Source organism: Emiliania huxleyi (genome assembly GCF_000372725.1).
Source record: "Emiliania huxleyi CCMP1516 unplaced genomic scaffold EMIHUscaffold_99, whole genome shotgun sequence".
Taxonomy (NCBI): Eukaryota; Haptophyta; order Isochrysidales; family Noelaerhabdaceae; genus Emiliania; species Emiliania huxleyi.
The window spans coordinates 224,555-244,867 of NW_005194698.1; the positions used below are offsets into that span (position 1 = coordinate 224,555).

General features: G+C 64.9%; 7 protein-coding genes across 7 annotated transcripts; 5 read left to right on the forward strand and 2 right to left on the reverse strand.

The window, feature by feature from the left end:
- Positions 1 to 1,209: 1,209 nt before the first annotated feature.
- On the forward strand, positions 1,210 to 2,283 carry EMIHUDRAFT_221881 (hypothetical protein; the record flags this gene model as incomplete). The annotated part of the gene is made up of 1 exon (XM_005756103.1): positions 1,210 to 2,283. One exon carries the CDS (start codon positions 1,210 to 1,212, stop codon positions 2,281 to 2,283), a length of 1,074 nt encoding a protein of 357 aa, XP_005756160.1.
- A 1,494-nt stretch (positions 2,284 to 3,777) lies between these two features.
- EMIHUDRAFT_221882 (hypothetical protein) lies at positions 3,778 to 4,971 on the forward strand (the record flags this gene model as incomplete). Its single annotated transcript, XM_005756104.1, has 3 exons — positions 3,778 to 4,272; positions 4,340 to 4,413; positions 4,704 to 4,971. The coding sequence occupies 3 exons, from the start codon at positions 3,778 to 3,780 to the stop codon at positions 4,969 to 4,971; spliced, it is 837 nt and encodes a 278-aa protein (XP_005756161.1).
- A 2,648-nt stretch (positions 4,972 to 7,619) lies between these two features.
- Positions 7,620 to 9,865, reverse strand: EMIHUDRAFT_466352 (hypothetical protein; the record flags this gene model as incomplete). Its single annotated transcript, XM_005756105.1, has 2 exons — positions 7,620 to 7,892; positions 7,966 to 9,865. The coding sequence occupies 2 exons, from the start codon at positions 9,863 to 9,865 to the stop codon at positions 7,720 to 7,722; spliced, it is 2,073 nt and encodes a 690-aa protein (XP_005756162.1). The 3' UTR covers positions 7,620 to 7,719.
- A 1,486-nt stretch (positions 9,866 to 11,351) lies between these two features.
- EMIHUDRAFT_108117 (hypothetical protein) lies at positions 11,352 to 11,834 on the forward strand (the record flags this gene model as incomplete). Its single annotated transcript, XM_005756106.1, has 2 exons — positions 11,352 to 11,477; positions 11,592 to 11,834. The coding sequence occupies 2 exons, from the start codon at positions 11,352 to 11,354 to the stop codon at positions 11,832 to 11,834; spliced, it is 369 nt and encodes a 122-aa protein (XP_005756163.1).
- A 2,838-nt stretch (positions 11,835 to 14,672) lies between these two features.
- On the forward strand, positions 14,673 to 15,386 carry EMIHUDRAFT_43239 (hypothetical protein; the record flags this gene model as incomplete). The annotated part of the gene is made up of 2 exons (XM_005756107.1): positions 14,673 to 14,909; positions 15,087 to 15,386. Coding segments are annotated over 2 exons (537 nt in total), but the record flags the coding sequence as incomplete, so codon positions are not given.
- A 657-nt stretch (positions 15,387 to 16,043) lies between these two features.
- Lhcf39_1 (light harvesting protein) lies at positions 16,044 to 16,720 on the forward strand (the record flags this gene model as incomplete). Its single annotated transcript, XM_005756108.1, has 3 exons — positions 16,044 to 16,346; positions 16,428 to 16,526; positions 16,604 to 16,720. Coding segments are annotated over 3 exons (519 nt in total), but the record flags the coding sequence as incomplete, so codon positions are not given.
- A 3,158-nt stretch (positions 16,721 to 19,878) lies between these two features.
- On the reverse strand, positions 19,879 to 20,247 carry EMIHUDRAFT_221890 (hypothetical protein; the record flags this gene model as incomplete). The annotated part of the gene is made up of 1 exon (XM_005756109.1): positions 19,879 to 20,247. The coding sequence occupies one exon, from the start codon at positions 20,245 to 20,247 to the stop codon at positions 19,879 to 19,881; it is 369 nt and encodes a 122-aa protein (XP_005756166.1).
- Positions 20,248 to 20,313: the final 66 nt, after the last annotated feature.

The following is a 20,313-nucleotide window of genomic DNA, read 5'->3' on the forward strand; positions in this document are numbered from 1 at the left end:
GAGGATGCGCCCGAGTGGCTGACGGATGCGCTGGCGATTGCCTCTCGCGGCGGCAACATCTCGGGGCCTGAGTTGCAGCGCTTGAACCTGGCAGAAGCGGTGCTCCAATCTCAGAGCTGAAGAGTGTCATAATTCACCTCTGACCGTTTGCTTGTTGGGTGTTAGGAGCTGACGCGTCTATCTTCAAGGCGATCAGCAGCGCAGGGCGGCGATGATGCCGAGCCAATCTGGCTACGAGAAGCGGCTGCGAAGATGAAGGCAATCCGCCGGGCCTCGGCGGCAATGAAGAAGTCATACGTGGGTGGGCCGTCGCACGTGCAGGTGATAATTGAGCCACTTCCAGAGGGCGACGAAGACGAGATTGCATCCCCAGTGGCCGGTCAGGGGGGGGCTCACCGACCGTCCCGTGATCGTGGGAGGCATCGCCTCCTTCTCGTAGTTTTTGCGCTTGCATGGCTCATCGCGATATCCTACTTGACGACCGATGACTCTACCCGGTTCCTCGTGGGTGTGCTGGGACTGTGCCTTCTTGGCGTTCTCGACGGCACTGTACGGCGCTGCTTGAGATGGATCGCGGCCAGGATAGCTGGCCGTCGTGCATCGCAACAAGAACCAGAAGACTTGACGCCTGCTATTGCTGCGCTGGGAGTTCTTCTCGGTGACCGTGCCGAATCGTGATATGCGCATATGACGTGCCAAATCTTCGCTCGCTCCTTCGAGCGATCCCACATGACAGGTCACAGCAAATGGGCATCGCTGCAACGGAACGTGACCACAGTGTTCGACAAGAATCAAGATTGTGGAAACCACGTTCAGAGAGAGATTTTAGAAAACCAACAAATCTCTCTTGACGTTCAGTGCCCTTAGGCATGACGTGGACAGGTGCCCCTACACGTAACACGTAGAGAAGACTGTGATTTACGACCCCCAAGGAGGCCAATGGAATGCGACCGTGCAGCATACACACGTGCAGCTTTCTGTTTCCTTCTTTCTTTCGGTGACGGCCAGAGAATAGGAATTCCGCTTAACCTGCAACCTCTACACAGTGGAATTCAAGAAAGAAGAATAATCACCGGAATACCACGTTCGGATCGCTCCTCATCGCAAACCCTGTCAGCAGTTCACCCTCGGGTATGTTCGTAAGAGCTCAGGTCGACCGCGAAGAAAAGAAACCTCCGGAAACGTGTCAGCCATTTATCCTCTGTGGCCATGATGATGCCCGGGCCTCCAGGAGGGGCGCTTATCTCCGTGCAAGAGGCGCTGGGCTTAGGGCCGGAGCCGCCAAAGCCGCTTACGGCCGAGGAGGCTGAAGCGGCGGCGGAGGCTGAGAACCTGACGCTGGCGCTGTCGGACAAGAGCGCCACTGGCTTCAAGTGCGTCGGCAAGATCAAGAATGGCCGTGCGAGGCCGTACGTGGCGCGGGCGTATTGCAACGGAAACGAACTCGCCCTCGGCTGCTTTGCCACGCCTCAGGAGGCGGCCCTCGTCATCGCCCGCCGCGCGGCAGAGGAGGGGGTGGCCACGCCGCTGTGCCAGGCCCTCGCCGAGGAGGGGATGGCCACCCCCGCCGCTACGCTGGCGCCCAAGAAGCCAATGTCCCCCGAGGAGGCTGAAGCGGCGGCGGAGGTTGAGGGCCTGACGCTGGAGCTGTCGGACAAGAACGCGACGGGCTTCAAGGGCGTCTCCGAGTTCAAGGGGCGCTCGAGGCCGTACCGAGCCACGGTTAGGTGCGAGGGCGGGGACCTCGTTCTCGGCTGCTTTGCCACGCCTCAGGAGGCGGCCCTCGTCATCGCCCGCCGGCACCGCCGCGCAGAGGCGCGCGCGGCGAGCGACGGCACGCGCGGCGAGAAGGAGTGCCCCATCTGCCTCGAGACGCTCGAGCCCTCGACCGGAGGCCTCGTCAAGACTGCGTGCCCCGGCGGCGGCCACATCTTCCACCGCTCGTGCCTCTACCGCTGCTTTGGCGACGGCTGCACCGCCGACTGTCCCATGTGCCGCCGCCCCGTCAACAAGGGCGACGAGACCCCGCTGCCGCGGCCCGACGAGACGCCGCCCAAGCAGCGCCGGCTCTCCTGCTTCACCAGCCGCGAGATGGCCGGGATGGCCGATCTCGTCCTGACGCGGCCGAAGCGGGAGGCCCCTTCGGAGGGTGGCCCGTCCAAGCGGGCCCGCTCCACCACCACCTCCGCGGTCGCGGTCCGGCAGGCGGTCGGCGCGCTCCCGCGGCAGAGCTTGCGGGTCTGCATGCGCATGGGCCTGCCGACGGAGCACACCGTGCGCTAGAGCCGACGCGACCTCGCGAGGGTAGAGCCGGTGGCGAGGTGGAGCCTCCGCAGCCGACTAGTCGGCGCCTCCCACCTCTCCCTTCACGCCCCGCCTCGCAAGGCGCGAGAGCCGTGCGAATCTGTCCTTCGTTAGATAGGACAAAATCTTTTTAACCTGCAAAGGGGTGGCCTGCACGCCCTGCGTCCCTTTCTCGCCGCGCGCCTGGAGCGCGACCACGTGCAGGACACTTGGTTTAAAGTCGATGCAGTGTGGGTGTGTGTGTGGGCGGAGGCTGGGGTACCCGGGGGAGGGGACCGGGGGGGGGGGGGTGCCGTGGGGGGACAGCGGGTCAGCCGGCGAACCGGAAGGCCAGGACCGGAGGGGTGAGGCCTGGAGCCAACTGTGGGTGGTGAGAGTCTCACACTAGAGGCCGTCATCGCATTCGCCCTGGGACCCAGCGCTGACTTCTGACTGTCGTTGCTGTCTATCCCTTTCTCGACTGTCTGAGCTTGTGCGTTTTTGTGTGAGAGCCCGAGCTGACTCAGAGGCCCCCTGGATTCGACACTTCAGCTTGGTATAGTATCATCGTATCCTTCTCGAGGGGGTATCAAGGTATGCTCTAGGCCTCTGTGGGGACTTATCTCGGCTGGGTATCAAGGTATCATCGGCGGCCGCGCAGCGAAGCGACAATTCACACCTCGCACCGAGGACCGAGCCCTCCCGCATGGTCCGCCCCGGTATCATTCAAACTCTTTGCGCTTCCGCCGTACCCCCGCGCGCCACGCCCACCAGCTGGCGGCCGCGTCACGCCGCTGGGACGGGCTTGTCAAGAAGCGCACGGCCTTCGACGACAAGGTTGCGGCGGCAAGGGCGAAGGCGCAAGCGGCTGTGGAAGTCGGGCAGCAGCGCAAGGCGGCGAAGACGGCCGCGAGCGAGGAGTTTGCGCGCCAGCAGCTCGCATCGGCGCAGGCGGCGGGGGCGGCGGCGGGGGACACCGAGTCCGCAGCGGAGCCCGCCACGGCGCCTAACCCCGCGCTCCCCTCAGCGCCGGCCCCGGCCGCAGCCGTGCAGGCCGCGGCCCCTCCCGCGGCTGCAGCCGCACCGGCTGCGGCCGCGGGCCCGTCAAACGCGACGACGGCCGCCATTAGCGCCCTCCTCGCCCAGCGCATTGCTTAGTGGTGCGCTCGCCTCCCTCCTGCGCGACGCTCACTCGAGCGCGTTGTCTGTCTTGGCGCGCGCGCAGCGCGCGAAGAGGTGTGAAGAGGGGGGTCGTGTCCGGTGTGAAGGGTAACCCACCAGGGTATCAGCCTATCCTCTAGGGGCCCAATGCGGGTCCTCTCAAGAGGGTATCAGGGTATAGCCCTGGGGTATGATCTGGGATACGATGATACTATACCAAGCTGAAGTGTCGAATCCAGCGCGCGCCCCAAGGCGGGACCGCGTCGCGCACGGAGCACACCAGGCACCTCAGAACCAAAAAGTGCGAATCGAAAAGTGCGAATCGGTTGGTACATGACGTACACTCCTCCACCTCCGCCGCCAGAGTCGCCCGTACCGACGCAGGAGACGGAGGACTCCTATACCAGCGTCGACCCCACCCTCAGCGCCCCTTCCTGGCGCGACGAGGACTCGTGGTCAGCACAGCCGGCGGACGATGACTCGCGGTGGCGCAACGCGAACGCTCCCGCACCTCCGAGCGCGTCAGACCCGTATGGGCGTGGCGGCGCGGCGAGCTCGGATCTCGCCGCGTGCGAGCGATCGCTCGGGCGCGCCCTGCGCGGCGAGCGAGCGCGCACGCTACTCGGCTCGATCTTCGACTCGGGCTGCACTGCGCTCAAGGGGTCGAAGGAGGACCCCGCGCCGTGCGCACGCTGCCGCAGCTGCCCGTCCGAAGGGATGTGGCAGCACATGAGGGGGTACTACAACCCTCAGAAGCGGCGCGTCACGCTGTGCGCAGACAAGCGGCTCGACGAGAAGGAGGTGGAGGACACGCTCGTCCACGAGCTGGTGCACGCCCACGACCGCTGCCGCCCGGCTAGACCTCTCCTCGACCCCCCCCGCACCCTCCCTGCAGGTCCACGCATACGACCACTGCCGCTTCTCGATGCGCGTGCCGATGGTCGGCAGGCAGCACCCGTGGGCTCTCAAGTGCGCCGCGTCGGCCTGCTCCGAGGCGAGGGGCTAGCAGCAGCGGGCGGTCTAGCAGCAGCGGTCTAGCAGCAGCGGGCGGTCTAGCAGCAGCGGGCGGTCTAGCAGCAGCGTCTAGCAGCAGCGGTCTAGCAGCAGAGGGGCCTTGCCTGCGAGTAGCGCCGGGGGCTAGCTCGCCCGGACGGCTCCTCGACCTCTCCGGGAGCCTCTCCTGCACAGGTGCGGGCCTACCTGCTCGGAGACGCGTGGCGAGGGCCCGACGCGCCCTCCCTCCCCTCCTTTGGGTCGAGCTCCTTCGGCGCGCCGCCCGGCGGAGGAGGAGACGGCGCGAGCGGCTCCATCGCGCATGCGGCGGAAGAGCAGCGCGGCGAGGTGCACTCGGCCGCACTACGGTCTCTACAGCACTACGGCACGTGCGCCGACGCAAGGCTCGACCCGCGCGGCGTGCTCGACTCGGTCTTCTACGCGTGCCTCGCCGACACCGCCCCCTTCAAGCGCGGCGCGCCCCAGCCGCACACGGAGCCGATGCCCGCCGCGGTGGCCGAGGCGGAGAAGTGAGCAGGGCCGCGCCGCAGGACAGCTGCTGATCTCGGCAGCGCCAGCGCGAGCCTTGGGGGGGGGCGACCGAAAGTGGAGGAGCAGTGTGTAGCACTCCCTCTGTTCTCTTCTCTGACTCTTGGTATACTGAAGCGACGAGAGTGTGAGCGACTGAGCGTGTTGGCTTTGTGAGAGCCTGTTGTGCATGTTGTGAGCGTGACTATAGACTAAAACGAGGGTCCCGTACGCGTACCATGCGCCATGCGGAATCGACCGCCGCCTAGAGCGCCGTATCCCAGTGTAAAATCTAAAAAAGAATTTAACAAGATGTGAACTCTCTCTCACACGCGGAGCAGTCGCGCAGGGCGAGACGAGGGAGGGAGCAGGACGTTGCGGAGATCAGCAGGAGGATGTACGAAGAGATTAGGAGCAGCAGGGACCCGAGGGACCATGTGCCTCTGCGCAGCACGCAGCAGAGAGCTCCCACGTCCCACCGCCAGAGTCCCCGCCGCCCCCGGAGCCACCGATGCCTCCGCCATTCCCGCCCGTCGAGCCTGGCTTCGATCCGGGCATCGGCTCGTTCGTCGCCAACATGACGGCGTACGAACATGACGGCGTTGACGTCTGCGCCGACGACAACTTGGAAACGCTGAAGAGAACGATTTCGCTGCTTTCGGGAAAGAACGAGGAGAACGTCTGGGCCAGCTGCACCTACCCGCCCGACAGCTTCATGGATGGGAGCAGCGTGGGACGCCGCCGCCTTGAGGGCAAGACGGCTCAGCTCTTCGAGGAGAGGGGCGCTCTTCTAGGCGGGCGCGAGAACACTCCCCTTTTGGAGGACTCCAATCCCGCCGCCGCCAGGAGACTCAGTGAAGCTCCAGGTCTGGGTCTCCTGCCTCCACCGCCACCATTCCCGCCGCCGCCCCCCTGCGACGGGACCCAGATAGCCATCGGCACGCAGTGCGTGATCGCGGAGGACTGCGAGAGGACCAACACAATAATGTCAGAGATCTTTGCCAGCTCCTCCTCCGCCTCCGACGCCCTCAACATGGACGTCTGCGACATCAGCATCGTGATCACGCCAGCCTCGCCGCCACCGCCGCCGATCCCGCCAGGTAAGGCTCCTACCCCGCCTCCATACCCGCCAGCCAAGGCGCCCAAGCCTCCGCCGCCATCCCCGCCGCCATCCCCGCCTCCGCCGCCATCCCCGCCGACCCCTCCTCCCTTTGCACCTCCTCCTTCGCCACCACCATTCTCTCCCCCACCGTCAGCGTCCCCGTTTCCGCCGCCGCCGCCACCATCACCACCCGCACCACCATCGCCGCCAATGCCACCGCCCGAGCCGCCGCATCCGCCCAGTCCGCCAGCCCCACCGCCGTTTTCGCCGGCCCCGCCATCGCCGCCGCCCCTCAAGCCGGGCGGCCTCACCGGCGACCCACACCTGCACTTTGCGCACGGGGGGGAGGCAGACTTCCGCGGCGAGGACGGCGGCATCTATGCGATGCTCCACCATTCGGGACTGGCCGTCAACGTCCTCTTTGAGGCGTGCGCCTTCTTCCTCTCCGACCTGACCCTCAAGGTGCGCGGTACGTTCGTCACTGACATCTTTGTCAAGGCCGTCACTGAGAGCGGCCGCATCGTCCGCATCGAGTTCACGCCCAACATGCCGCCCACTCCGCTCGTCCACGGCCTCGAGGGCGGCACGCGGCGCGTCCTGCCCGGCGAGCCGCCCCTCGTCGTGGAGGACCTGTCTGTCGCGGTGGCAGTTGCCGAGGCAGAGGTCCATCCCAACCTTCCGCGCCTGCTTCAGAACGACAACACCGAGATTCTGCGCGTGCGCACCGCCGGCTGGGCCATCGAGGCGACCGCTCGGCCCATCCAGCGCTCCGCGACGCGTGGCAAGAAGCAGGTTGACCTCTCGTTTGCGCCGCTGCGAGACCCGCTCGCGCCCAACCCCAAGACGGGCAAGGTGGTGGCTCCGCACGGTCTGGTGGGCCAGTCCTTTGATGGCGACGACATCGCGGTCGACGGCAAGAAGGATCGATGTGCGCCCGCCTGCCCGCCCCTGACTGCTGCTCAAGAGCCCGCGTTGACACACGGCTCCGGCGCGCGCCGCAGACCGCGAGCTGTGGTGGCGTCAGAGCTCCTTCAAGGCCAACGAAATCACGACCGAGGCGCAGGCCGAAGGGGCCATCGAGGGCTCTGGCGGCGACTACAAGGTGGGGGACTTTTTCGGCACCGACTTCAAGTACCGGCGCTTCGACGCCCTGGAGGCGGCGCCGCGCAGCATCGCGGCCCTCTCGGGCACCAAGCGCGTCGTATCAAACGCTGGCGCAAACGCTGGCGCGGCCTCCTGGAAGCGCAGCAAGGCGGGCACGTCCGGCGACGACGCGCACGCGTTTGAGGCCGAGCGCAAGCAGCACCCCTAGCGCGCGTCGTAAAGGTGTTATATGGGCTTCTCGTATCAAACTTCATTGCTTATGAGAGAGAGAACGTTGCTTATTACCTCATTTTACTGCATCCGTGACGGTGGTATGAACTTCTATAACGATACGTAAAGATGATTTGTTACGACCCCCCCCCTTGCCAGCAGTGCTGCGCAGCAGCCCCGAGCCCGAGTCTGTCGGCCGCACTGACTGCCGCCCCAACCGGAGCGCCGACCGATGTGTACTTTAGAGTACGGTATTCATACAAAGAAGACTAGCGATGGTAAGTAAGGCGTCGCGGGGCGCTCCCACCCTCACTCGGGGCGCCGCTGCGAGCGACGACTCAGCCCAGCTGCGCGCGAAAGGTGTACGCGGCGCACGCGAGCGGGCAGAGCGCCTCGACTGTCGCGTCGGCCGAGAAGCCGTCCGGCGGCGGAGTGTCGCCACAGCCCTGAGCCCACGTCACTGCGCAGACGCCGGTGCCCGACGCGTCGACGACGTCGCGGCACGGCGTGCCTGTTCACAGCCGGGCGTGTGAGGGGCAAGTGCGGCCGTCGATGGCGGCCTCGCACCTCACGTCACGCCGCACCGCACACCGAGTGTACTGCGTCGCGCAAGCTGTCGGATGCGGCGGCGAGGCGCGCCGCTGACTGCTCCATCGACTCGACCGCCCTTGCGAGGCGCGCGTCCTGCGGCGTCAGCCGCGCCGCTGCCTTGAAATCGGCGAGCGCGTCGGCGAGGCGGCCTTGCTGCGCGCGCGCCGTCCCGACGCCGGCCTTCACCTCGTCAAAGTACTCTGGGTCCGCCGCGGCGGCGGCGTAGAATTGGGCAATCGCCTCGGCCGGCCGCGAGAGGCGGGCGAAGTAGCGGGCGAGGGTGAGGGGCGGGCGAACGTCCGACGGCTCGGCGACAGCGACGGCCTGCTCGAAGGCCGCCAGCGTCTCGTCCTCCGCCCCGTCCACCGCCGACAGCTGCACGCCGAGCGAGACCCAGCCCGCAGCGTCGGACGGCGACGCCTTGAGCGCCACGCGGTACGCCGCCGCCGCGCCCGCCGCGTCGCCGCCGTCTGCGACCTTCCTCGCCGAGTCGAAGAGGGCGGAGGCCTCGGCCGATCGCGGCGGAGCAGGCGTCGGCTCCTCGTCCGGCCAGCGCACCCGCCCCCCGCACCACTCTGCGCCGCGCAGCACCGCGGCGTGGCGGGGCGGCGTGTCGGGCAGCGAGGCGGCGGCGCAGGCGTGGGACTGCAGCCTGCGCCGGACAGCCTGCGCGGTGTTGTGCCCCCGCCAGAGGGCGTCGTACGCCGAGTGGGCCGCCGAGCCGGCGGGCGGCGGTGCCGAGGCGGCCCCTCGGAAGGCGAGGACGTACGCGTTGCGAGAGGTCGCGGGCGTGGGCTCGAAGCCGCCGACGGAGATGCGGTGGCGCCACAGCGCGGTGGTGAAGGCGTACAGCGCCTCCTTGCGCGAGACGGCTCGCTCGTACGGGTCTCGAAGCGCTTCGGCGAGCAAGCCGGAGGGCGAGAGGAGTTCGAGGGAGAGGGGGGGCTGCTCGGCGAAGCCGGACGGGAAGGCGTGCTCGATCGTCGCTCCGACCCCGCGCAGGTTGGCGACGGCGAGGAGGTGCTCGTGACTCTGGTACGATGTGGCCCAAAAGAGGCGCCCGGACGCTACCATCGCCTCGACCGACGACCGCCAAAGGCAGCCCAGCCCCAGCCCGCCCAACCGGCCCGCCGCCACGCGCGAGGAGAGCTGCGCCGCGGTCAGCACGGCGAAGGTGCCCTTGTCAGAGACGCAGCCGCCATCCGACGGCCAAAGGTCGTCGTGCATGCCAGAGTTCTCGAGGAGCGTGACGTCGGCGGCGACGGCGGGAGGAGCGTACACCCCGTTGACCAGCTCGAGGGTCAGCCACCCGTCCGGCCGCATCGCAGTCGCCGCGAGCGAAGGCGCCTCGGGCCCGATCCCGCGGACTGCCACGCGCTCGACCGACGGCAGCAGCCGGCGCAACGCACCGCCGATGAGGGATCCCCAGCGCTCTGCCGTCGCCGCAGCGACGTCCTCCCACGGCGTGACGGTCACGGTGTTGGAGGTGCCCTCTTCCACCGGCCGCTCCACCCAGTCGAAGGCCCACCCCACGACGTCCACGTCCACCGCCGCCGTCCGGCTCGCGTACGCCTCGTCGCCGAGCGAGAGGCGGAGGGCCTCAACGATGGTCAGCGCCGTCGTGAGCGACGAGGTGAGCTCCTGCTCCGTCGCCTGCTGCGCGGCGACGCCGCCCACGGCGTCGGTCACCACTCGAGCAGTGCCGTCCGCCCAAGAGCCATCGCCGACCGAGGCGGCAAACGCCGCATAGTGACGCCAGCTGCAGGGCGGTGGCGCCGCTGCGAGGGACGGAGTGACGGCGAGGGTGTAGTTTGTCATGCATGGTAGCACGACGTTCGCAGCGCCGGCAGTAGCAACGGCGAGCGCCAGTGCGAGATGGCGAGCCCCATTCATCGCGCCGGGAAGAAGAAATCCGCACCGCGCCACCGGCCAAAAGCGCATGTCTTGAAGGTCCGATACTGGAAGCCCATATAGGCACCTTACACTCCCCCGCAGTATCGCACCTCTTGAGCGACACTACGTTTCCGCAGCTGGGGATTCTCCGGGTACCCCTCTTTGTACCGTGCTGGCCGGATTCCTCCTCCGAACAACTCAAGTTCGATCGGCCCCAGTCTCGAACTGGCAGCCACTATCTCACCGGAGGTACCATGTCCGAGGAGGCCACCGGCCAAAAGCGCATGTCTTGAAGGTCCGATACTGGAAGCCCATATGGCACCTTACAAGACCCCACCATCCCTCCCTTGGGTTGTCTGTTGGCTTTCTTTCTTTTTCCCACCAAATCGGGACTGCCGCTCGCGCGCGCCGCTGCTGCCCTCGCCAGCAGCCGCCGCGGTCGCAGTGCCATCGTGCGGACTGGCGGTCGACGCGCTCGGCCTCCGCTGGCGGCTGCCGCAAGAGCGGCTGGCTCACGAGGACACGACAGCGTCTCGCCGGTTGCCGGACAGGAGAGTACAGAGCGTCTGGAGTGTAACTGTGTACGCGAGATCGGTATTGATAACAAGCACGGTCGATCCGCCAAAGCGATACACTCGTGTTCCTATCTCGCCGGAGGGCTGGCACGGAGCTCTGTGCCGACAACCCTGAGCCCTGGTGTCGAGGTGTCGAGGCCCGGTGTCGAGGGTGTCGAGCTGCTGTCGAGGGGTAGAGGTGTCGAGGCCTGTCGAGGCCTGTCGAGGCCTGTCGAGGCCTGTCGAGGCCTGTCGAGGCTGAAACCACGCTTGCCAGTGTCGAGGGGTGTCGAGGGGTGTCGAGGGGTGTCGAGGGTGTCGAGGGTGTCGAGGGTGTCGAGCGGGTGTCGCCTGTTGTCAAGAGGCGTCTGAGGTGTCGAGGTTCACAAGTCGTCACTTTCTCTTGCGCCGTTCGTCGTCCACCCCCAGGCCGGAGGACGACTGCGCAGCTCCTTGCACCGCGTGCAAGCGCACGCGGCCACACTTCGACGCGTCCAAGTAAACGCGACCGTCCTCCTCCTCATCCTCGTCGTCGTCTCCGTTCCACTCCTCATCCGAGCTGTCGTCCGGCGCCGCCACCTTGAGCGTTGAGCCGGTCCGGCATCGCGGCGCGGCTCTCGCGACGCGCCATGATGCGAGCGGCCGGTGTATCCAGCTCCTCGCCGGCCTCGCCGCTCACTCATCCTTCAGCTGGGGTGAAACGGATGAGCGCGCCCTTACGGCGCCCTTACGCCCTTAAACCGGACCCTTTCCCCCCTCCCCCATTCCTCTTCTCCCTTTTTTCTTGTTTAGGCCCTAATTAACCACCACGGGAGCCGCCTAAGCGACTCCTGTGAGGACGGTGTAGCTCCTGGAACAAAGAACTTCCTCGTTTTGTCGGCCTTGTCGCCCGCCGACAACCGGTTCCCTTTAAGTAGGGTTCCGCTGATGGAATGGCCTACGCGCTGAAGGACCACGACAGCCGACTCGTGAAGATGCTGGCAGAGCACGACGAGAGCATCACCGAGATGCTGGAAAGGCGAGACAAAGGCATGAGGGAGTATGCTGCAAGCGAGGCGGTGGCGCTGGAGGATGCCAGGCGGAGCTGGCGGCGGCGCTTGCGGAGAGCGCAAGACTGGAAACCGAGGCGAGGCGCGCGCGCCCCCGAGCCGGCCTCTGGCGCTTCAGCACAGGCGCTGGCGCTGGAATTAGAGCCGCCAGCCGACTTTATCTGCCCCATCACGGCGGAGGCCATGCGCGACCCGGTGATGGCGGGTGATGGGCACGCGTATGAGCGGATTGCGATCGAGCGCTGGCTCGCGATCAGATCGACGAGCCCGCTAACGGGCAAGGCGCTTGAGAACACGGGCGTCTTCCCCAACCACATGCTGCGGCGGCAGATCCGGGAGTGGCAGGAGCGCAGCAGAAGCACCTGAACACTCGCGAACCGAGAGCGCCGAGATTTCAATCTGTGAGGCGGCTGCGAGGGAGGGCAGCGCGATCGGACGGTGTTGGTACCTCACCGCGCCGGCTGCGTGTTCTCTCTCGCGTGTATGTTACGTACGCCCTCCTCTCTGGTCTATTCTCTAGCCGGGGGGCAGTCGGAGAACAGGGGCAACTCTGTGCACTGACGGTCGGGGCCGTCTCAGAAACCACGCCTGCGTGGATCGTCACACCAATCCTCGCTACCCAACGCGGCCAAAGGATATCCACCTCGAGAACCTCGAATAAATACATAAAACGGACACGCCAAACGAGGGGTGGGAGACGGACACATACAGCTACAGGGTCCCCCCACCTGTAGAGGGTAGACAGCGTCCTAATCTAAAATCTGAGGATTCAGGATTGAGGGCTTGCTTCAGTGAGGCCAAAGTGAGTTTATGGATGTGTGAGAACGGTACGGGACACGAGGAGTCACGCGGACCGACTCGTCGGCGACTCTGCTGCACGGCGTTTCAGAATTTTTCTCAGCGTGAGCGAGACGTGGAAGAGTGCCACCGTCGGGTAGGACGGGTCGGCCCGGAGTATCAGAGTAGCCGTCGTGGTCGCGGCGAGCAGCGACGGCCACTCCGGCGCCGCGTTGGCAACATGGGAGCATGTCCACCGCCACTTCGCGGTCGCAGCGCTGTTGTCGCCCGAAACGCCGCATATCCCTCTGGCGGGCCAAAGATCGACTCGCATGTCGATTTCGAGTTGACGGCAGCATGGAGGCATCACGTCTCCATGCTGCCGTCAAGTCGAAGCCAGTCTGCGGCGACCACAGCGCTTGCAGGAGGTACATGCGAGCTTTTCAGAGTCAGCGATTGCGCGAAATCCCACACTGGTGGATTTTGGGAGGAATTGAAATCTCTTTTTTAGAGATTGAGAGCTTAAAGATTTGAAAGACTCCACTCGGGTCTACAGTGCTACCCAGAGATTTGAGACCAGAGATTTGAGATTTGAGACCTCAGTCACTCAGCCTCCGGTGGGAGACTTTGAGATTAGAGACCAGAGCAAAAGGAATCTGCGGTCGAGTTCGCTCGAGATTCAAGATTTGAGACTGAAGATTTGGACGGCCTCCAACCTAGAGATTTTAGAGCTGAGATTTGGAGATTTGCGGCGTGAATACTGAGACAAGAGCCTCGAAGCTTCTAGAAGGGTTGGGTGGGTTTGACCTGCAGTGAGATTGAGGTCTGAGGTCTGAGATTTGAGATTGAGATTTGAGATTGAGATTTGGGGCCCGGGGAGCCTGCGGCGCCATTTTAATCTGCGCTCCTCTTTATTAAAGAGAGGGACAGCGCTAGGGGCTCTGATGATCGAAGACTGCATTCATAGCAACTTGTGGACGTATTACACACACAAAGACTCATAGCAACTCGCAGACGTATTATACACACAGGGACCGAAGTCCGCCCAGGCTACCCGGATCACTCCAGACAGCCTCCCCCCGTACCCGCCCGGACTCCCTCGGGCTGCGCGCCAGTCGCTCCTTCCGCCTCGGAGTTCGCCTTTTCACCCCCTTCCCCCCCGTTCCCCCCCAAGGGCCGGGGGGGGGGGGGGGGTCTTCTGGCGAGACAGGCAGACATAGCAACTCCGAGTCGTACTCCGTCCCCATTCCATCACGCGGGCACGCATCCAGTGCCGATTTCGGGCAGCCTACCCTTTACGCCGGGCGGCATCCCTTTGGTTGTGTGTTTTCTGGCGCTTGCTCCTCGGGTACCGCCCCCCCCCCCCTCCCCCCGCACCCCCCGATGGGCCGCGCTGCCCTAAACGAGTAGATTTCGGGGCCCGAAATGATGTTTTTCGAACGAAGCGAGATAAAGGCGTTGGAAGGTTGAGGAAGTTCACAGCATTCTGCATCGAAAACGGAATCTCTCTTGCTTGCAGTCTCAGTCTCTCCCACCCCTCATCGAAATCTCAAACTCCCAAAGCGAAAAGGAATCTTCGCCATTTGAGATCTCACGCGTTTCCTCTAGAAACTCACACCGAGCGACGGGAAGACTGAGATTTCGTGGCTGAAGTCTCGACGAAGATTTGGGAGATCTCAAGGGCGGGACTAGAGACTGAGATCTGCCCTGAAATCTTCAGGTCTCACTCCTCTCAATCTCTAAGAAAGACTAGAGATTTCGATGACTGGATTTTGGGGCGCTGTCTTCCCCCTACCTAGGTACCCCCTGCACGTTTGAGGATCTTGGAAGGACGATCAGGGACAACAGGGGCACTTGGTTTAAAGTCTGCTCGGGACCTATATATCACGGTCTAAGCACGCCCGATGATCGATGCGCGCCCGCGACAAGACGAGCGAGACGAGACGAGAAGAGAGGGAGAACCCGGAGAAGTGGACGTTGATGCTTTTGCTGCCGCGGCCGCGCCGCGAGCTCGCGTCTGTTTTGGCGCCGACGCCGCGACGCGTCCCGCTGCGTGAGATGGCGCTGCCGCAGTGTTGGCGCCGCGATCAACCGCGCGCCAGCGGGCGCAGCGCGGCCACCGTGCGGTGCGACTTGGAGCACTTGGAGTGCAGTCATCAACCTCGGGCGGTGTTTTTTTTTTGCAGCTCTCAAAGTCGGCGGTCGGAGGCTTGGGGAGGCGGCGAGGGGAGGCGTGCACGGCAGAGCACGTCCACTCGTAGTCGAGGGCGGCGCAGGCGTCTCGACAATATGGGTTGCGCCGCGAGTACAGCCGCCGCCGCGAGGGATAGCGCAATGCGGCGGTTGAGCCGGGGCGCGGCGCCTACAGATGGGCCAGCGGCGCACAGGCGGATAAGTTCGAGAGTGTCATGCGGCGCAGACGATGTCTACGAGGGTGAGTACAACGCAGGTCTGGCCGAGGGCCGCGGCGTCATGAGATACGCTGACGGCGACTCCTACGAGGGCGAGTGGAAGGCGGGCCTGAAAAATGGGCAAGGCGTTTACCGGTCCGCCAACGGGGACGTCTTCGATGGCGAGTGGAAGGCGGATATGATGGAGGGGCAAGGCATTTTCCGGTTTGCCAACGGGGACGTTGACTCGAACTCCTACCATCAGAATGAAATCGTCGGCGAAGGCATCGTGTGGCTCGCAGACGGGCGGAAGGCCTGGCAGCTGCAGGACGGAGAGCCGGTCGAGGCAATCTCGCTGGAGGAGGCGCGGCGGACCGCCGAGCGGCTCGGGCTCCCCATCCCCTCCCCGCTGCCCGCCGACGCCAACGTCTACGAGGGCGAGTACAACGAGGCGGGGGAGCGGGAGGGGCGCGGCGTCATGCGGTACGCCGATGGCGGCGTTTACGACGGCGAGTGGAAGGCGGGTAAGCAGGACGGGCGCGGCGTCTTCCGATACGCCCACTTCGACGTCTACGAGGGCGAGTGGAAGTCGAGCTTGAAGGAGGGTCGCGGCATTTACCGGCTTGCCAACGGCGATGTCTACGACGGCGAGTGGAAGGCGGGCAAGCAGGAGGGGCGCGGCGTCTACCGGTACGCAAACGACCGCGTGGAGTCTGGCTCCTACAAGCAGGGCGCTGACGTCGGCGAGGGTGTTGCGTGGCTGGCAGGCGGGCAGGAGGCGTTGCGGCTGCGTGGCGGGACGGCGGTCGAGTCAATCTCGCTGGAGGAGGCGCGGCGGACCGTCGAGCGGCTCGGGCTCCGCGTCCCTTCTCCGCTGCCCGGGGGGCGCACGAGCGCACAGCTTGGTTGCTAGAGAGGGTTTGTTGTTAGCAGATCAAGACACATAGCTCACACAAAATCACAAGTGTTTTTGGTGAGAGCGCCTTCTTTTGCAGTCCTTCCACCTTCGTTCGTGTTGTACGTTGATACGTTGTTCATACAAACGTGGTCCCTTGTCGCAGTCACACATACACACCGCACCGCGCCGCGCGCACACGCCCACCGCCCCGCTAGTGCGAAACAGTTTTCTTTCTGTGAGGGAATTTCCTATCACCTTCACAATCTCGCGTGTCATCTGATTGCGGCTTCGACATAGCTCTCAACTCGCTGCCCACGCTCAAGAATCTGACATCATGGTCCTCTCGCTGATCCGCTCCGTCGCACCGATGCGGTCCGTCAACATCGTCATGCAGGAGCCGCCGTCGTTTCAGCAGGCCCGCCTCCACCGCCCTCGAATCCGCCGCCCTCGCCGCCGCCGCCCAGCCCACCTCCGCCGCAGGCCGACGAGGTCGAGAAGGCCGCCGAGGCCGCCGCCAAGAAGGGCGAGTTCTGCTACGGCCTGCCCGGCTCAATCGCGCCGTTCGAGGAGTTTGACCCGTTCAACCTGTCCGCCGACCTCACCTTCGACCAGGTTCGTACATGGCGCGAGGCCGAGCTCGCGCACTGCCGCGTGGGCATGCTGGCCGCCGCGGGTTTCCTCGTCCAGGAGAAGTTCCACCCACTGTTCTCTGGCGACGGCGGCCCGGCCATCGAGCAGATCCCCAAGCTGCCCGTGTTCATGTGGTTCGCGATGACGCTCGGGATCGGCATCTGCGAGGCGTACCGCGTTCAGGTCGGCTGCTCCCATGCCGCCTCCGCAGCGCTGCGGTCCAAGCCTGTGCACCCACGCCTCCCCGCGCGTGTATGTCCGCAGGTCGGCTGGTCCAACCCCAACGAGCCCGACCACGTCTTCCAGAAGCTGAAGCCCACCTACGTGCCAGGGGACATCGGGCACGAGCGCCTCATCAGCCATGTCGTCCTCCTTCGCCCCGACACATCCATCGGCCGTCGCCCTCCCCCCTCTATAGGTGGGACCCGCTCGGCCTCAAGCCGACCGACCCGGAGGAGTTCAAAGTCATGCAGACCAAGGAGCTCCAGAACGGCCGCCTGGCTATGCTCGCAGCTGCCGGCTTCATGGCTCAGGAGGCGGTCACCGGCGACACGTGGGGCGCTTACTGGGTGCGCAAGCGCGGCGGGCCAGCCTGCTACCTCACAGGTGAGATCCCCTCCCGCTCTGTGTTAGGTGCCCGAGTTTGGCGAGGGCGCCGCGGCCTTCTAGCCGAGCTGTCGTCGACCGCTCACGACGGAGAAGGCTGCCCACAATTTAGACCATCGCAGCGGGAAAAGCTCCCGTCATGTGTGAGCCCCTCGATGTTTTGGTCTTTTTGCATGCGTGCCCTCTTGGTTCGTGAGCCCCCTCGTCCTTCCCCCGCTGCATGATCCTTTTCTCGCGGGGGTTGTTGCATGTTGGCGTGTTGTGGTGTACGTACAGTATGTATGTGCATCGTGCATGTGGGTTGCTTTTATATGTAAAGCCGTACAGTGTGACACTCCTGTGTGTCTTGTCGTTCTCACTCGGACAAAAAAGTAAAATATCTTTACTTCCAAAACCCAGACGTGCCTCCACCGGCACGCCGCTTCCGACAGAGGGTGATGGAAGGGGAGGTCCCAGGAAACAAAGGCCTGGGCTGTCCGCCCCGCCCCCACTTGGGTGGTAGACAGCGCCCCAAAATCCACCACTCGGCTCTCTGGGATTTCGCGCAATCGCTTGACTCTGAAAAGCTCGCATGTACCTCCTGCAAGCGCTGTGGTCGCCGCAGACTGGCTCCGACTTGACGGGCGCATGGAGACGTGATGCCTGCATGCGCCCGTCAAGTCGAAATCGACATGCGAGTCGATCTTTGGCCCGCCAGAGGTCATGCGGCGTTTCGGGCGACAACAGCGCTGCGACCGCGAAGTGGCGGTGGACATGCTCCCATGTTGCCAACGCGGCGCCGGAGTGGCCGTCGCAGCTCGCCACGACCACGACGGCTACTCTGATACTCCGGGCCGACCCGTCCTACCCGACGGTGGCACTCTTCCACGTCTCGCTCACGCTGAGAAAAATTCTGAAACGCCGTGCAGCAGAGTCGCCGACGAGTCGGTCCGCGTGACTCCTCGTGTCCCGTACCGTTCTCACACATCCATAAACTCACTTTGGCCTCACTGAAGCAAGCCCTCAATCCTGAATCCTCAGATTTTAGATTAGGACGCTGTCTCCCCTCTACACTTGCCCTAGGACTGCACAGGATAGCGTGCCCCGACGAACGGCGACACATAGCGGGGGACACTGCGCCGGGGGGTATGCCTAACTTTGGGTGGGTCGCGTTCCCATGGTAGCTGTGTGGCTGAGGCCCTCGTGCCGCTGGCGTACGTCCACCCCCCCTTCGGAGGTGGTTCGGCAAGCGGCTGACCCCTCGAGACTGCACACACTATCAAACTATTAGCCGAATAATGTACCTAATTATTAGAGATCTCTAATAATTAGGTACATTATTCGGCTAATAGTTTGATAGTGCATTGGTGCTTGGCGGGAGGAGGGGGAGAGGGAGGCCCGGTGGGAGGAGAGGGAGAGGGAGGCCCGGTGGGAGGGGAGGGAGAGGGAGGCCGCCTTGGGCTCTTCTCCTCCCCCCTCCCTGGGCTCTTCTCCCCTCCCCACCTTGGGCTCTTCTCCCCTCCTCCCTGGTACTCTCGGCCTGATTACCGGAGCGACTGCTGGAGCAGACGCTGGGGGGACACTCTCGCCCGGAGGCGGTACGCACGACCCGGAGGCGTGGGGCTGGGGGGGCGCCGCGCCGCCGCCGCCGTGCCGCCTTCTCCCGCTTTGACCTCCCCCAGCTGCCTCTCCTCAAATCAACCTGTGAGCTTGCGAGGGCGGCGGGGGTGGGAGTGCTCTCGGGCGGCGTGTGCGAGCGCGCGCGGCACGAGATCTCTTCCGCGAGGGCACGGTGGGTCGGGTGAGTATCTCGCGCACTCGCACTATTTCACGTTATATGAGGCACTGCCCTTGAGTGCCTTTGCAGTACCGCCAGCGGCGGTGGTCGAACCGTTCGCGGTTCGAGCCGGGAGCTTTTGGCTCCCGGATCGAAACTCGGGTGGAGGGTTGCTTCGCGGTAGCGAACGCGAGCGACGCGAGCGCGCGCGTGTGCGCGTGCGCGCGGCTGCAAGGCGAGGCGCAGGCGCTGGCGCTGGCGCAGGGGAGGCAAGGCGAGGCGGGCGGCGGCGGCGCGCGATCGTTCCTTTTGCCCGGGTGAGGCGTGGCGAGCGCGTCGCGCGTGGTGATGACGCCGCACGCGGAGAAGCTCTTGGTGACCCACCGCGGTGGCAGCGAGCCAGAGCGAGCAACCTGCCGCATGACGGGTTGACCTCGTGTCGAAAAAGTTTTTTTCCGTTCTCACTCGGACAGGATCACGAGCACGACCAGGACGTGACCTCGTGAGTCATCCAGTGAGCGACAGCATTGCTGCGAAAAAGTAGATAAGCACTGCGCGTTGGCTGGCGTCAAGAGTAGCGGTCAAGAGTAGCGGGCCGCTGGCGCTGCTCAAGCAGGTGCGTGGCCGCGCGCGGCGGCTACATCGTCCCGGGCGGCCTATAGGCTACGTGTGTCGCCGCGCCTTTTTGCGCCGAATAGCGAGTTTATTTCGTCGAGTGAGTGCGCCGCGCCCGCGGGGCGCAGCGGAGATGGGTGGGTGCGCCGGTGAGGGTGTGCGCCGATGGCGCTTGGCGGCTCTCACTATGACGCCTGCGCGTGCTGCGCACACGTCAGGGCTCAGGCGCACGTGCGCCGGTGGCGGCGGTCGCTTCGTTCCGCTCCGCTGCGGCGCGAATAGTCTTTACGCGGAAGCGCTCATCTCTGTAATGTGTAAACTCTCCCTCTCGCGTGCGTGCGTATGGGACACACTATCACTGCTAGTCGTAACGAGTGAGACTGGGGACCCCTGTGGGCACCTGTGTGTTGTGGCGGCCGGGCGTTTTTTTGCACCATTGCGCATATTTGCATGTTGGGCGGCCAGCTGTGCACATGTGGGCGGCGCGGCGGCGGTCGGAGCCTTCAGCTCAGTGTTTGTCGACGGTCGAGAGGCAGTCGAAGGTATCCAGCTTGACGGTGCGGACCAGCGATCTGTGGCGCGCAGCCTTAGCGATCTCTGCGGCAAGGACGTTACATACAACATAGGAGAGACACGGTACGGCTCTACAAGCAGAGCCGCGTAACACGTGCTGCGCACGGACGCTGCCCGGCCTTTCATCGCTGCCCACCACTACTACAAAGGCCACACGCGCGTTGCTCACGCAACGGCATCGACATGCATCCACGGCTCTGAATCCGGCCCACTTGCGCTGCTACGCAAGAGCAGCACCAGAACGCCCAGCACAAAAAAGGAGCCGAAGCCGAGCGCAATGACCAGAGCCGTCGGCGGAGCCGTCGACGAGTGCTGGTCGGGCGTGGCCGGCCGCGACGGCGTCGAGCGGCCGCCATCGTCGCTCTCGATCGAATGGTATGCACGTGCGGCAGGCGCTCTCCTCCGCGCTGCCGACTGCTCCGGCACCGCCGCATCCGAGCGCGCTGCCTTTGCCGCCTGCTGCTGCATGAGCCAGCGGCCCTGGTCCGTGCCGTACGCTAGCCGCTGCCGGTAGTCGGGGATCTCCTCCTCCATGGGCCAGCTGAGACGGCAAAGTGCCGCGCCCCACTTGACTTTGCTACCGCACAGCGCGCACAGTGC